Source organism: Erinaceus europaeus, chromosome 1 (genome assembly GCF_950295315.1).
Source record: "Erinaceus europaeus chromosome 1, mEriEur2.1, whole genome shotgun sequence".
Classification (NCBI taxonomy): Eukaryota; Metazoa; Chordata; class Mammalia; order Eulipotyphla; family Erinaceidae; genus Erinaceus; species Erinaceus europaeus.
Genome location: NC_080162.1, coordinates 39,868,065 through 39,883,992, shown reverse-complemented (window position 1 = coordinate 39,883,992; position 15,928 = coordinate 39,868,065). Strand labels below are relative to the sequence as shown.

General features: G+C 39.6%; 1 protein-coding gene across 1 annotated transcript in view; it reads left to right on the top strand.

Moving 5' to 3' along the window:
- Positions 1–15,928, top strand: part of RTF2 (replication termination factor 2) — a 51,388-nt gene that overhangs the window by 11,969 nt on the left and 23,491 nt on the right. The window contains exons 4-5 of the mRNA XM_007532876.3: positions 1,654–1,793; positions 9,595–9,673. Of these exons, the coding sequence (XP_007532938.1) occupies positions 1,654–1,793; positions 9,595–9,673 (219 nt within the window). The remainder of the gene's footprint in view (positions 1–1,653; positions 1,794–9,594; positions 9,674–15,928) is intronic.

The following is a 15,928-nucleotide window of genomic DNA, read 5'->3' as shown; positions in this document are numbered from 1 at the left end:
GTGGCATATAGTTCTTCATAGTAGTTTCACATGATTTTCTGGATTTCTGTGGTGTCAGTTGTGATATCTCCTCTGTCGTTTACGATTCTATTAATTTGAGTGTTCTCCCCTTTTTTTAGTGAGTCTGGCTAGGGGTTTGTCAATCTTGTTTAATTTTTCAAAGAACCAACATTTGGCTTCATTGATCTTTTGTATGGTTCTCTTGTTTTCTATGTTTATTTCTGCTCTAATTTTAGTGATTTCTGTCCTTCTGGATGCTTTAGGGTTCCTTTGTTCCTCTTCCTCTAAGTCCTTAAGGTGTATAGTACGGTAGTTTATTTGAGCTTTTTCTTGTTTTTTAATATGTGATTGTATGGCTATGAGTTGCCCTCTCAATGCTGCTTTAGCAGTGTCCTAAATATTTTGATAGCTTGAGTCTTCATTTTCATTTGTTTCCAGGAACTTTTTAATTTCTTGCTTGAGTGTCTCTCTAACCCAGTGGTTCTTAATCAGTATGTTGTTTAGTTTCCAAATTCTGTGTCTTTAAGTAATTTTCTGTTTGTTGTTGAATGTTAGCTTTACTCCACTGTGGTCTGAGAAGATAAGTTGGGATGATTTCAATGCTCTTGAATTTGGTGATGCTGTCTTTGTAGCCTAACATGTGTTCTATCCTTGAGTATGTGTTGTGTGGATTTGAAAAGAATGTGTATTCCAGTTTTTTTGGGTGAAGAACTCTGAAAATGTCCAAGAGGTCTAGTCTGTCCCTCTCTTCATTTAATTCTCTTGTTTCTTTGCTGATTCTCTGCTTTGCTGATCTAAGTGTGAGAGTGAGGTGTTAAAGTCTCCTACTATTATTGTATTACTATTGATGAATCTTTGTAGTTCTTTCAGTAGGTGTTTGATGTATTTAGATGGTCCCTCATTGGGTGCATAGATGTTAATAATTGCTAAGTCTTCTTGGCCGATTGATCCTCTAATCATTATGTAATGGCCTTGCTTATCTTTTATTACTTTAATTTAAAATCTATTGTTTCAGAGATGAGAATGGCTGTTCCTGCCCTTTTTTGTGTTCCATTAGCCTGTATGATAGTTTTCCATCCCTTCACTTTAAGGCTGTGTTTATCTTGTTGGGTCAGTGTTATTCATTTATTTACCAGAGCAATATTCAGTTCTGGCTTAAGGTGATGCTGGGGACTAAATCTGGGACCTTGTAGTCTCAGGTATGAAAGTCTTTTTTTGCTTTTCTGTAACCATCATGCTGTCTTCCCAGCCCTATCGTTTATTTTTTATTATTTTCCATTTTTAAGTATTTTTATTTATTTATTTAGGATAGTGACAGAAGTTTATAGTGGAAGGGGAGATAGAGAGACATCTGCAGCATTGTTTCACTGCTTGTGAAACTTCTTCCCACAGATGGGGATTGCAGGGCTTGAACATGGATTCTTGTGCACTGTAATGTGTGTTCTCAACCAGATCTGCCACTGTCTTTTCCCTCTATGGTTTAATTTTATATCTGTTTTAATTGATGGCCAATGTTAAGTAGCTAGGAAGATGTTTGGTTGAGAAGGAATTAGAATCATGATTTTTCTTGGTTTAAGTGGTTATCAAGCCTGTGTACTCCATTAATTAAATTAAAATGATTTTAATTTAATTAAGTAATTTATTTATTTGCAGAATGTGACAGAACTGAGGCTTTCTGATAATCCTGCCTGGGAAGGGGATAAAGGAAACACAAAAGGTGACAAGCATGATGACCTTCAGCGAGCACGTTTTATCTGCCCAGTTGTGGGCCTGGAGATGAATGGCCGACACAGGTCAGTAGTAGATGTGGGGCAGATAGCATAGAGTCTCCTTAAGTAATACTGATGATTTGTATTTGTAGGAGTAATCATAGAGACTTCTGCCCTCACTCATTAAGCACTCACACCCCTCTAGCCCAGACTCTACAAGCCACCGATCTACTTTCTAGTTCAGTAAATTACCTATTTTGGATAATTCTTGTAAATAGTACTACATATTATATGATATGCCTGACTTCTCATTTCACTTAGAAAACCAGGGAAAGATAGAAACAGCTGGGGGTATGGATTGACCTGCTAATGTCCATGTCCAATGGAAAAGCAATCACAGATGTTAGACTTTCTACTTTCTGTACCGCACAGAAAATTTTGGTCCTCACTTCCAGATAGGGATAAAAAAAAAAATAGATAATCTTCCAGTGAAGGAGATGGGACATGGATCTCTGGTGGTGGGAGCTGTCTGGAATTTTACTCCTGTTATCTTATAATCTTTTTAATCATTATTAAATCACTAATAAAATAAAAAAGGAAAACCAACAGTTTTCTGCAAAAAGAAGAACTTCATAATAACTGAACTCTGGCTTTTAAAACCTGGATTATCTTAGACTATTGCTCTGATTGTGGCTTCACTAGTGTGCATATGTGTTTTTTTTGTTTGTTTTGTTTTGTTTTCATTTGCTTATTATAAATCTCTTCTATTTTCTCTTCTCACTTAGTTGAACTTTGCCTGTTTTGACTTTTGTCTTCTGCTATTAATAGAGCTTACTATACACTAGGAAATTGATTATAGTTTACTACTTATACAAAGTTTATAATAAAAAGTTATATATACAGAAAAGTTAAAAAAAAACTTACTAGTCTAGTTAAAAAAAACAACATTTGGGTTTTTGTTTATTTACCAGAGTACTGCTCAGCTTTGGTGAATGGTGGTGTGGGGGATTGAAACAGGGACCTCAAAGCCTCAGACATGGGAGTCTTTTTGCATATCCATTATGCCCTCTCTCTCCCTCCTAAGCATTTGTTTAATAAAAATAATTTTTTTCTTTTTTTTACTTTAATTTATTTCTTTATTGGGGAATTAATGTTTTACATTCAACAGTAAATACAATAGTTTGTACATGCATAACATTCCCCAGTTTCCCATTTAACAATACAACCCCCACTATGTCATTTATCATCCTTCATGGACCTGTATTCTCCCCACCCACCCACCCCAGAGTCTTTTACTTTGGTGCAATATGCCAATTCCATTTCAGGTTCTACTTGTGCTTTCTTTTCTGATCTTGTTTTTCAACTTCTGCCTGAGAGTGAGATCATCCCATATTCATCCTTCTGTTTCTGACTTATTTCACTCAACATAATTTTTTCAAGGTCCATCCAAGATCGGCTGAAAACGGTGAAGTCACCATTTTTTACAGCTGAGTAGTATTCCATTGTGTATATATACCACAACTTGCTCAGCCACTCATCTGTTGTTGGACACCTGGGTTGCTTCCAGGTTTTGGCTATTACAAACTGTGCTGCCAAGAACATATGTGTACACAGATTTTTTTGGGTGGATGTGTTGAGTTCCTTAGGATATATCCCCAGGAGAGGAATTGCAGGGTCATAGGGTAGGTCCATTTCTAGCCTTCTGAGAGTTCTCCAGACTGTTCTCCACAGAGGTTGGACCAATTGACATTCCCACCAGCAGTGCAGGAGGGTTCCTTTGACCCCACACCCTCTCCAGCATTTGCTGCTGTTACCTTTTCTGATGTATGACATTCTCACAGGAGTGAAGTGATATCTCATTGTTGTCTTTATTTGCATTTCTCTGACAGTCAGAGACTTGGAGCATTTTTTCATGTGTTTCTTGGCCTTTTGGATCTCTTCTGTGGTGAATATTCTGTCCAGGTCCTCCCCCCATTTTTGGATGGGGTTATTTGTTGTCTTGTTGTTGAGTCTGGCAAACTCTTTATATATGTTGGTTATTAAACTCTTATCTGATGTATGGCATGTAAAGATCTCCTCCCATTCTGTGAGGGGTCTCTTGGTTTGGGTAGTGGTTTCTTTTGCTGTGCAGAAGCTTTTTAATTTGATGTAGTCCCATAGGTTTATACTTGCCTTAGTCTTCTTTGTCATTGGATTCGTTTCATTGAAAATGTCTTTAAAATTTATGTGGAAAAGAGTTCTGCCAATATTTTTCTCTAAGTATGAGATAGTTTGTGGTCTAACATCCAAGTCCTTGATCCACTTGGAATTTACTTTTGTATTTGGTGAAATACAGTGACTCAGTTTCATTCTTCTGCATGTTTCAACCCATTGCTTCCAACACCATTTGTTGAAGAGACTCTGCTTTCCCTATTGAATAGTCTGGGCCCGTTTGTCAAAGATTAGATGTCCATAGGTGTGGGGGCTCATTTCTGGGCTCTCAATTCTATTCCACTGGTCAGTGTGTATATTCATGTTCCAGTACCTAGCAGTTTTGATGACAATGGCCCTATAATATAGTTTAAGATCTGGGAATGTGATGCCTCCGGTTCTGTTCTTTTTTCTCAAGATTATTTTGACAATTCTAGGTCTTTTCTGGTTCCAGATAAACATTTGTAGCATTTGTTCTACTGTCCTAAAAAATATGGTTGGGATCTTGATGGGGATAGCATTAAATTTATAGATGGTTCTGGGTAATATATTCATTTTGATGATGTTAATTCTTCCAACCCATGAACATGGAATATCTTTCCACTTCTTTGTGTCTTTTTCAATTTCTTTGAGTAGTGACTCAAAATTTTCAGTATACAAGTCTTTCACTTCTTTGGTTAGGTTTACTCCTAGATACTTTATTGTTTTTGTTGCTATAGTAAAAGGAATTGATTTCTGTATTTCAGTTTCTTCTAGCTTAGTGTTTGCATAGAGAAATGCCACTGACTTTTGAATGTTAATTTTTATAGACCTCAAAGCCTCAGACATGGGAGTCTTTTTGCATATCCATTATGCCCTCTCTCTCCCTCCTAAGCATTTTTTTAATAAAAATAATTTTTAAAAAATTCTGAATGACTAGTAGTAATGTATCCCAAGAGGTGGCACAGTAGATAAAGTGTTGTCCTCTTAAGCATGAGGTCACAAATTCAATCACCAGCATCTCAAATGTCAGATTGATGTTCTGGTTTGCTTCCCAAACCCCACTAATAAAGTGCATGTGCATGTGTGTATAATTACTAATAGCAAACATAAATAATATGGGGTTGGGTGGGGATCCATAAACAATAACTCATGCGCGTAGTATGTTACTGTATTAAAAAAATTTATTATATTTATTTATTTTCCCTTTTGTTGCCCTTGTTTTTATTGTTGCTGTTGTTATTGTTGTTGTCATTGTTGGATAGGACAGAGAAATGGAGAGAGGAGGGGAAGCCAGAGGGAGGAGAGAAAGACACCTGCAGACCTGCTCCACTGCCTGTGAAGTGACTCCTGTGCAGGGGGGAGCTTGGGGCTCGAACCAGGATCCTTATGCCGGTCCTTGCGCTTTGCGCCATGTGTGCTTAACCGCTGTGCTACCACCTGGCTACCTGTTACTGTATTTTTATTAGCATATTCTACATCTGCTATTATTTCTAGGAAATTGGATTGCCTACTGTGCTTAATAAATGCCCACTGTGGTATTTTAGAAGAAACATATTAAGGAAAATTTTCCTTACCTGTAATCCTAGCCCCTAGTGGTGTCATTTAGTTATTAGGTGTTTAAAATGGTCTGTACCAAGTCTAGCTCTCTGACCTTAAAAACATGCTTCCTATACTCTGCAAATGTACTTTCCCCATCATTGTGGCATCATATGTATGACCTGTTTCCCTACATCTCTATGTTTTTATGCTGTTACATACAAATTTGTCTTTTTTTTTCCCCTTTTTTGCCCTTGTTTATCGTTGTCGTTATTGTTGTCATTGTTGTTGGACAGGACAAAGAGAAATGGAGAGAGGGGAAGAAAGATAGGGGAGAGAAAGATATACACACCTGCAGACCTGCTTACCTGCTTCACCACCTATGAAGCTAACCTCCTGCAGGTGGGGAGCCGGGGGCTTGAACTGGGATCCTTCTGTTCTTTGTCCTTTGCGCCATGTGTGCTTAACCCACTGTGCCACTTTCCGGCTCCCAGATTTGTCTTATTTCTTTTTAAACTTTTTTATATTTATTCTCTTTTGTTGCCCGTTTTTCTATTGTTATTAACATCATTGTTGTTGGATAGGATGGAGAGAGGAGGGAAGGACAGAGAGGGGAAGAAAGACACCTGCAGACCTGCTTCACCGTCTGTGAAGCGACTCATCTGCAGGTGGGGAGCCGGGGCCTCAAACCAGGATTCTTACGCCAGTCCTTGTGCTTTTGTAACTCACTGCGCTACTGCCTGACTCCCTGTCTTATTTCTAATAGCTGTATAAGTGCATAATTTGTCGAGTTCTTTTTTGGTGAACTTTCAGGTGGTTTGCTTATTTTCTTTTTTCTTTTTTTTTTTTTTTAAAATTTTTTATTTAAGAAAGGATTAGTGAACAAAAGCATAAGGTAGGAGGGGTACAACTCCACACAATTCCCACCACCCAATCCCCATAACCCACCCCCTCCCATGATAGCCTTCCCATTCTCTAGCCCTCTGGGAGCATGGACCCAGGGTCGTTGAGGGTTGCAGAAGGTAGAGGGTCTGGCTTCTGTAATTGCTTCCCCGCTGAACATGGGCGTTGACTGGTCGGTCCATACTCCCAGTCTGCCGCTCTCTTTCCCTAGTAAGGTGTGTCTCTGGGGAAGCTGAGCTCCAGGACACATTGGTGGGGTCTTCAATCCAGGGAAGCCTAGCCAGCATCCTGGTGGCATCTGGAACCTGGTGATTGAAAAGAGAGTTAACATATGAAGCCAAACAATTTGTTGAGCAATCATGGATCCCAAGCTTGGAATAGTGGAGAGGAAGTGTTAGGGGTATACTCACTGCAAACTCTAGTGTAATCCTGCTTTCAGGTATATATTTTGCAGTAGTTTATGGATACGTGTGCACATACGCTCTCTCTCACAGAAACTGGTGTATGTCTAGGTTATGGGACTTTGTTAGAAAGTGAACTACCTGAGATGAAATTAGAGTGTACTATAAAAGGAAAGGTCTCACCCGAGTAATGAAGCTGAAGGGTTGTCATTCCACACGTGAAGTCTCTGGATACACTCTGAGGTGAAGCATGTTGAGATGGCAATCGTTGCTTTGGTTAGGTTGTGATCGGCAGATGCAATATTATTTGGTTTGGATTGGGAGATGCATACGGGAAAGTGAGCCCTATCCAAGGGTGCCAGGACTGGGGGAAGTAGGGGCTCTATAGTGAAGATGTGAGGTTCCTGCTGTCTTAGGGTTCAAAAAGACAATCAATAGTTAATATTATCATCACATTATTTGTTAATTGGGTTAACTTTGAAAAGTCCCTTTGTTATGGTTTGCTGTACAGTAAATTTTCTTTTTTCTAAGTCATAATATGAAGCAGAACTTTATCAATATATATTTATGTCTTCACACATGTTGAGACTTGTTTTTTAATAGGAGAAATTCTAAAAAGTAATGCTTTGCTTGGTGCTGTCAGATTGTCCTACATTGTTAAGCTGTGTTATATCTACCCACCAATAACTCTGCCTGTTTTCAGTAGCTGCTTCCAACTAGATATTCTTTTATTACTGCCTGATTGTATGCAGTCATTGTTTGAAATACTTTTCTTCAATTAATAGTTGATGTTAATTACTTTTATATGTTTTGGACATTCTATTTATTTTATGACCTTCATACTAATAAAGCCTTTTACCTATTTTTTCTGTTATGTTATCTATTATTGCATCTTATTTTTATTCTGTTTTTTTTCTCTTTGGTTTGTTTGTTGCTTTTTGTTTTTTAATTTTTTAAAAAATTTTTTTATTAAGAGACAGAGACAAATCTAGAGAATGGGGGAGAGAGGAGGAGAGAGATAGTGAGACACCTGCAGACCTGCTTCACCACATGTGAAGCTTTCCCTCTGCAGGTGGGGCCGGGGGCTTGAACCCTGGTCCTTGTGCATTGTAGCATGTGCACTCAACTAGGTGCACCATCACTTGGCCCCTGTTTTTTTTTTTTTTTTTGTATGAGATTTTATTTCAAAGAATTATTACAAGGGGTGGGAATGGGACAGTGATCTATGCTTATTGTTACTCCCACCAGCAGAACTCTGTATCCCATCTCCTCCCCTGATAGCTTTCCTATCCTTTATCCCTCTGGGAGTATGGACCCTGCGTCATTATGGGGTGCAGAAGGTGGAAGGTCTGGCTTCTGTAATTGCTTCCCTGCTAAACATGGGCGTTGACAGGTTGATCCACACTCCTAGCCTGTCTCTCTCTTTCCCTAGTGGGGTGGGGCTCCAGGGAAGCAGGGCTCCATTGGTAGGGAACATATTGGTAGGGTCATCTGCCCAAGGAAGTCTGGTTGGCATCATGGTAGCATCCGGAACCTGGTGGCTGAAAGAAGAGTTAATATATAAAGCCAAACAAATTGTTGACTAATCATGAACCTAAAGGCTGCATTAGTGCAGATGAAGATTTGGGGGGTCTCTGTTTTGTAGATAGTTAGTAGTCCTATTTTAGTTATATTCCAAAGGGCCCATGACTATATTAGTTTTTGTTTTGTTTTGTTTTTTCTGGCCTGACATCTGATATGCAGATGGACTCAAGTTATTGTCTGGGGAGATGATGTAATGGCTAGAAAAAGGACCAGAAAGCTGGATCAGGGAAGAGAGTAGCTCCCAAATATGGGAAAGCTGCATCAGTATTGTTGACTGTAAACCCCATCGATTTGATGTGATCTTGGGCCCATATTCAGCTTAGGAGTCTATGTGACTTCTGCATCCCTGTAGATCTGAGCTCACATTCTGTGGTCATGAGTAGGAACATCCCAAGCTTCCCCAGTTTCAGAACCCATCTTCCTCAGGTATAGCATAGATTATGTATTCCATTCTCTCTTCGGAGGATGGAACAGTCTCTACTGTGGTTGATCCACATTGAGAGCAAGGTCCTATAGGGGCCCACAGAAGGGTCTATTGTGTTGTTCCTGATAGAGATGACCAGTAACAATGGAGAGAGGAATTTATTCGAGGCCTAGGCCCATCTTGTCTGTTTGGGAATCTCAGGACTCCCCGACTGCCGGGTGTTTCTTCCAGGCACGTGTTCTCTGGATTGGAGAGAACTCGACCAGAGCCAACCTGGGCTGCTGCTTACTCAGTGACCTGGGAGAGAGACCAGGAACTCATGGTGGAGCGAGAACACAATGCAATGCCTTTATTGATCAGAGACAATGCCTTTATATATATCTTTAACTGGAAGTGGCAAGTGGGAAAAGGAAATGGCTAGGAGAGGGGGGTGGAGAAAAGAGCGTGAAGGTAAAAAGCTTCCATAGCAGCTGTTGTGAAGGTTCTAACCAGCAGGCAGGGCGGGTCTCAGGCAAAACAATGATCATGTAAATAGACCACAGCATCAGCAATGGAGCAGAGCAGGGGGGCTGCCCGACACCTGACTAGGGCCCAGTGGAATCAAATTTAACCATTTTTTCTTTATCGTTCTTGACTTTTGTGTACATTAAACAAATATGAATTGATAATATGAGTAATAGAGTTAATAATTCTTTATTATGATTATTTTTTAACCATAGCACTGCTCAATGCTCTGGCTTACAGTGGTGCGGGGGATTGAGTTTGGGATGCTCAGTCATGAGAGTCTCTTTGCATAACTGTTATGCTATCTATCCTGCCCTAACCTATTATTTAAATCTTTCATCACATTGTATTATTTCTCCAGGTTTTGCTTCCTCCGGTGCTGTGGTTGCGTGTTTTCTGAACGAGCCTTGAAAGAGATAAAAGCGGAAGTTTGTCACACAGTGAGTTGTTGACATATGTCACTTGTTCCTTCTCAATAGTTGAGGAAATCATGTAGTTTGGGTCTCTGCCTCTATGTGTCATTTCAGCATCCTTGAGTTCTCTAAAATGCATATTTAATTAGTTGCTTCTTCGCTTAAAACTCTTCCATGGTTCATCATTTCTGGAAGTACATTATGGCTGCTTATGATCTGTTCTTTAGCTTAGGCTCAGCCCAGGCTATTCACTAAATGAATTCTACTCCCTCTGATACCTTTGTCCTCTTACCCTGACCTGTCAGCTTAGAAGGGTCTTACTCCTCAGTGAGCCTTAGTTCTAGAGACATTGCTTCCTTTGTGAACCCTTATTGTGAACCTCTTTCTCTGAAAGTTGGTCACTTTGTCATTACCACTTATCTCATCAAATTGTAATTGGTATTTGTATACATACTTCCCTACTGAACTGTGAGATTCCATGTGGAATGTGGGTTTAATGTAGATTCCAGATTGCATTCAATTGAAGAGAGATAACACTCAGGTAATTGAGCAAGGCAGTGTTGTTTGTGATTACTGATGGGAAGGAAGGCTAAAATACTAGAGGGAAATAGGCTATCTCTGGAAACTTACAGCCCAAGACTGAAGGATGTATAGAAACCAGGTATGCAGAGCTTGAGCCAAACTCAGAAATAATAGAGAACTTTGTTAATTCAAAGTACAGAAAGGGAGGCAGAAGTAGGATCTGCAGGTGACTCACCTGGCACCACAAGGGACCATCATGACAGCATTGATACAGTACCATGGATAGTAGAGTTTTGAACTCTCCTGTCTCCTCTTCTCTCTTTTGCTCTCCAAAAAAAATAAATAGGAAATTGGTTCAGGGAGGATTCTCAGTGGTGTCAGATAGGCATGAAGTCCTAGGTTCACTCCTCAGTGAATTTTTTTTTACTAATTCCCTAAATTAATGTGCTTTTTAAAATATATAAATGTTCTTAATTTTTGTAAAGAAAGTGTGGTAGAGAATGGGAACAGCAGATGAAAAGTTGATGAGATTAACAAGTCAGGCATGGTTATTTCATGTAGGGTCCAGGTGCCCACACTGGGATTTGTAGGTTTTATTCTCAGAATAGTGGACAACCAGAGAATAGCTTCAGGTCCAGCTAAATGTGCTTTAGTTTCACAATGATCCATCTGTAAAAGAAGCCTACTGAAACAGGAAATATGAGGCCTGAGGTGGACTTGAGCTGCACCTTGGAAATATTTTTATTGTAGACACAGGTTGAGGGGAGGGGGAAGCAGAGGAAACTACTAATACATTTTCAATAGCCAGGTGCTTTGGGAGTATAAACAAGTAGATGGACAGAAGGAAGAAAGACAGAACAGGAGCAAGAATTTGGCAGCAGGCTTGGGGAAGAGTTGTCACTAGTATGGGTTTCTGTGAGCACAGAGAAGTCTCTGCATGTATTGAAACAAACATATATATATATATATATATATATATTTTTTTTTTTTTAAGATTTTATTTATTTATTCATGAGAAAGATAGGAGGAGAGAAAGAACCAGCCATCACTCTGGTACATGTGCTGCCAGGGATCGAACTCAGGACCTCATGCTTGAGAGTCTAGTGCCTTAGCCACTGCGCCACCTCCTGGACCACATGTATATATGTTTTATTGACAAACATATATTTAGTAGATAGGTACATTTGCAGGCGCACTTAAGAGTCTACTGGAAAGAATGTAAATATGAGAAGATGAAAAGTTAAAAGTTAAGTTGAAGTTTATTATAGAAATCATGTAATCTAAGTCACTGGTTCCCAAACCAGGCTACATGTTAGAATTTCCAAGGTAATTTGATAAGATTCCATTCCCTAGCTCAGGCCCACTGAATCAAAAGCTTTAGGTATGGGGAAAAGTACCACAGATAACCACTTTAAAGAATTCTAGAATAATTACAGTGGGTACCTAGATTGGGAGACTTCACTGACAGAAACATTTTTCTTTTGCCTTAAATGATTATCATTTAAATTGGTGTCCATTTGTCCCTTGCATTGGCTAACGTGGGGCATCCATAAAACTTGTAGCAAAGCAGTAGTTTGCACAGAGTTTATTAGAGAAATTGGTGTCACTTCATGGAAGCATAACATTTCAAGGAAAGTGAAATCATTTTGTTTGTGCTTGGGAAATTTTGCTGAATGCTAGTGAGCTTTTGAAAGTTTGTACCCTGAGCACTTCAAGGGAAGGGAAGAAGGCAGGAGGAAAGGGGAACTGTCAACGTCAGGGTTGCACAAGAAGTAGGGAGAACAGGTGAGGGATGAAGTGCTGGCAACTCCTGTCTGTTGATGGGGCTACTGTGGTGTCAAAATTTCCTGTGAGACTTAATTCTGGGCAAACATTTTGTAAAAAATAAATCTGTTGCCAGAAGAACAATATAGTAAACACCTTTAACTTGGATTATCTTAAGTAAAAATTGCCTTTGCATAGCTTAGTTGAATACATATGTATTTCTAACGCAGGTCATATTCTGAGCCATCAAGTGTTAGGACTTGAACATATGAATTAGGGAAAGGGGACCTATAGTGTCACAGTGTGAAAGTCTAAAAACAACTACTTTTTTATTTTTAAGATAATGCCTGGAATTTAGAAAAATTGATGTCATTACAACAGCATCAGAAACCTCAGTGATATTCAGTGCATCATGAATTTTCTCTTATTTTTTATGGTACAGTTCCATTTGCCTTTTAATTTCATTTAAAAGATACTCAAATATTTGAAGTAGCTCTGGTTCTGTGTTTTGAAGCTCATGCTGTGCATACTTGATTCCAGTAAACAAGGTCTGAAGAGATATAGTTGCTACATTTTACTTATTATTTATTCTTAATTTATTAGTGATTGAATGATGTCAGAATTTAGAATAGGACTAGAAAACTGGATTAGAGCAGAGAGTAGCTCCTAAAAATGAGGAAAGTATATAAATACCATTAACTTTACCACACCGATCTTACCTAGAGCCCATATACATTCCTATTTAGCACAGGAAGTCTGTGTAACCTCTTCTTCTAGCGTTTGCCCTTCTTCCGTAGCCAGTCAACAGCGTCAGGTTGAGCCTGATGTAAGGTTTCGAGACCTCCTTTGAATCTGGAGAGGTGGCAGTCGTTGACTATGTGGGTCATAGTCTGTCTGGAGCCGCAGGGGCAGTTCGGGTCGTCTCTGGCTCCCCAGCGATGGAACATAGTGGCACACCGGCCATGGCCTGTTCGATAGCGATTGAAGAGGACCCATAACGTGCTAGGTCAAAGCCGGGTTGACGCTTACAGGGGTCTGTGATGAGGTGTTTGTTCTTTACCTCAGCTGACTGCCAACTCTGTTTCCAAGAGTCTGGAACAGAGAAGTTCATTGTAGGCGTAGGGGACCAGATTGGGTGACGAGACGTCAAGCGTTGGACAGGGTGTGTAACCTCTGAGTCCCTGTCAGTCTGAGCTCACAGTCCATGATCACAACTGGGAGCATTCTAGGCTGCACTCATTTCGGGACCAGTCTTCCTCAAGTGGCAGAATAGGATGACACAGCCTGCCTTCAGAGGGTAGGATAGTCCCAACCATTTTCCTTTTCATTTCACTTAGAAGAAACTCAAAGACTTGAAGTAGCTCTTGTTCTCTGCTATGAAGTACATGCTGTACATACTTGATTTCAGTAAACAGAGTCTGAGGAGATGTAGTTGCTAGGTTTCTTGTTTTGTTTTGCTTTCACTATAAACACATCACTCACAAAAAATTAATTGTATTCCCCATTGTGTCCTCTCCTTCTAATAAGAAGAAACACATTGGAGTAATTACAAGTTACATGATTAATGGTGTGTTTATTACCTGAGACATGATCTCTGGGCCAGTAATACTGACACTGTGTGGAGTTTCTTTTTCTTTACTGTTTTAGCCATCAAGGTTATCACTGGGGCTCAGTGCCTGCATTGTTCTAGCAGCCTTTTTTTTTTTTCTCCCCCGTTTCTTTTCTGATAGAAACGGAAATAGAGATGGGGAAGGAGTGCAAGACTTACAGCCTAAGTCCATGCTCACGGTAACCTGCGCACTCTGCTGGGTGTGCCAAACCCGGCCTCTCACCTAGAACTTCTTGGTTTTTGTGCTTTACCTGGGTTACTGCAAGGGATTGGTGACTATGTAACATCTCCACTGCTCCTGGTAGTCATCCCCACCCCTTTTTGTTTCTCTCTCTCTTTTCTTTAATTGAGGGATTAATGTTTTATATTCGAAAGTAAATGGGAGTGTTTTCCACATAACAATACAACCCCTACTGGGTCCTCTGTCATTATGTTCCAGGACCTGAATCCTTCCCCCCTACCCACCCCAGAGTCTTTTACTTTAGTGAAATACCCCCCCCCCCTTTTCTTCTGATAGAAGGGGAGAGTGAGGCAGAAGGAGAGACACATGTGGCACTGTTCCACACTTCATGAAACTCCCACCCACCACCCAACCCTCCACTGCAGGTAGAGACTGAAGTCTTGAAGGATTTTTTTTTTTCTTTTAAGAAATAGACTCTTGGATTCCTCTTCAGATGTGCATAATTAGACTCTACATTTTAACAAAATCCTCAGGATTTTTTAGTGTACAATATATCTGAGCAAGTGCTGATCTAGGTATTAGAGATGTGAATAGTAGCATTTGGCTTGCTAACTTTCAGGCTTTATTTAGGCTTTGTGATAGATGAGTAGAGTGTGTGCTGCTTTTAAAGTTAGAAGTAAAACGAAAATGCTGTCATACTGGATTTGGGGTTCTTTTCACTAAGGGGGGAGAGTAGGAAGAAGGTAAGTTAAGGAGAGGACTCTTCAAAAGTGGTTGGCTAATTCTGATTTTCAGGCTCTGACTTCCTTCAGGATGTTTTTAACTTTTCTGCCGTCTTTATGACTTCTGAGAATATTAACCCACAGGGAGTCTTTATCCATGAGCTCTGTGTTTGCATATGAAAATGTGTAGAAAAATTGTGTTGTCTTAGTGCTTACATGCATACCTTTTTCTTTTGACAGTGTGTGTGTGCTTTCCTTGAAATTAAACAATGTGGGGAAGAAAAACTTTTAAACAAAGGTATTACTGTTTTGTGATTAGCTTAAAAGTTCGATTTGTAGGATTTGCTTTCAAAGTCTCTTGTGTACCTCTATTGTTCAAAAATGATTTTACTGACTTTATATGGATTTGATTTCATCTCTGTGACTGGGAAGTCTCAGTTGAATTGCATATTTAGTGCCATCTTCTGTGGTTCCTACTTTTTCTTTATTTAAGTTGCTTTATGGTCTTGTTTTTTTTTTTCCTTCAGGGTCATTACTGAGGCTCAGTGCCATTACTATGAATCCACTGCTCCAAGAAACCATTTTTTAACCCTATATTTTTACTAAAGAGGATAGAGAGAAATTGAGAGAGGAGGGGAAGGTAGAGGGGGAAAGGTAAACACTTGCAGACCTGCTTTACTGCCTGTAAAGTGTCCCTGCTTCAAGTGGGGAGCAGGGCTTGAATCTGGGTCCTTGCACTTAATGTTGGGCTTGGATGCCAGGATGCCTCTGGCCCTCATGGTATCTAATTGTTTATGGTGAGGTTTTTCAGAGGAAAAAATTAAGTCTTCAATAGTAACAAAAAAATAACTTTGTTACTAAGTTGGACCTACATCTGAGTAGAGATTCAAAAGTGTTCATTCTTTTTTGTTTTAATTTTTTAATTTTGTTTTTTAACAGTGTTCATTCTTTTGACCTATGCATTCAGTATGGTAGCTGCCAGGTAAACATGGCTATTTACATTCCAGTTCATTAAAAAATTAAGATTCAGGGAGTTGGGCGATAGCGCAGCAGGTTAAGCATGGCATGAAGCACAAGGCTTAAGGATCCTAGATCCAGCCCTCAGCTCCCCACCTGCAGGGGAGTTGCTTCACAAGTGGTGAAGCAAGTCTGCAGGTATCTATCTTTCTCTCCCCGTCTTCCCCTCCTCTCTCCATTTCTGTCATATCTAACAACGATGACATCAACAACAAAAAACAAATGCAACAAAAGTGAAAATAAAATTAAGATTCACTAATGTACTGATACCCATTTTTGGGGGAATGTATCCTTATGACATCAACATTCCCTCAATAAAGCAGTACTGAGGTGGGGGTCAGGGGATCAGAAGTTGTGCTAGTCACATTTAAAATTCCATAAGAACCCCTGGGTTATATATAGTGAAACAGCTTAGATGTAGTAGAACATTTTCATTCTTATAAAACCTACACATTTTTGGTATCCCA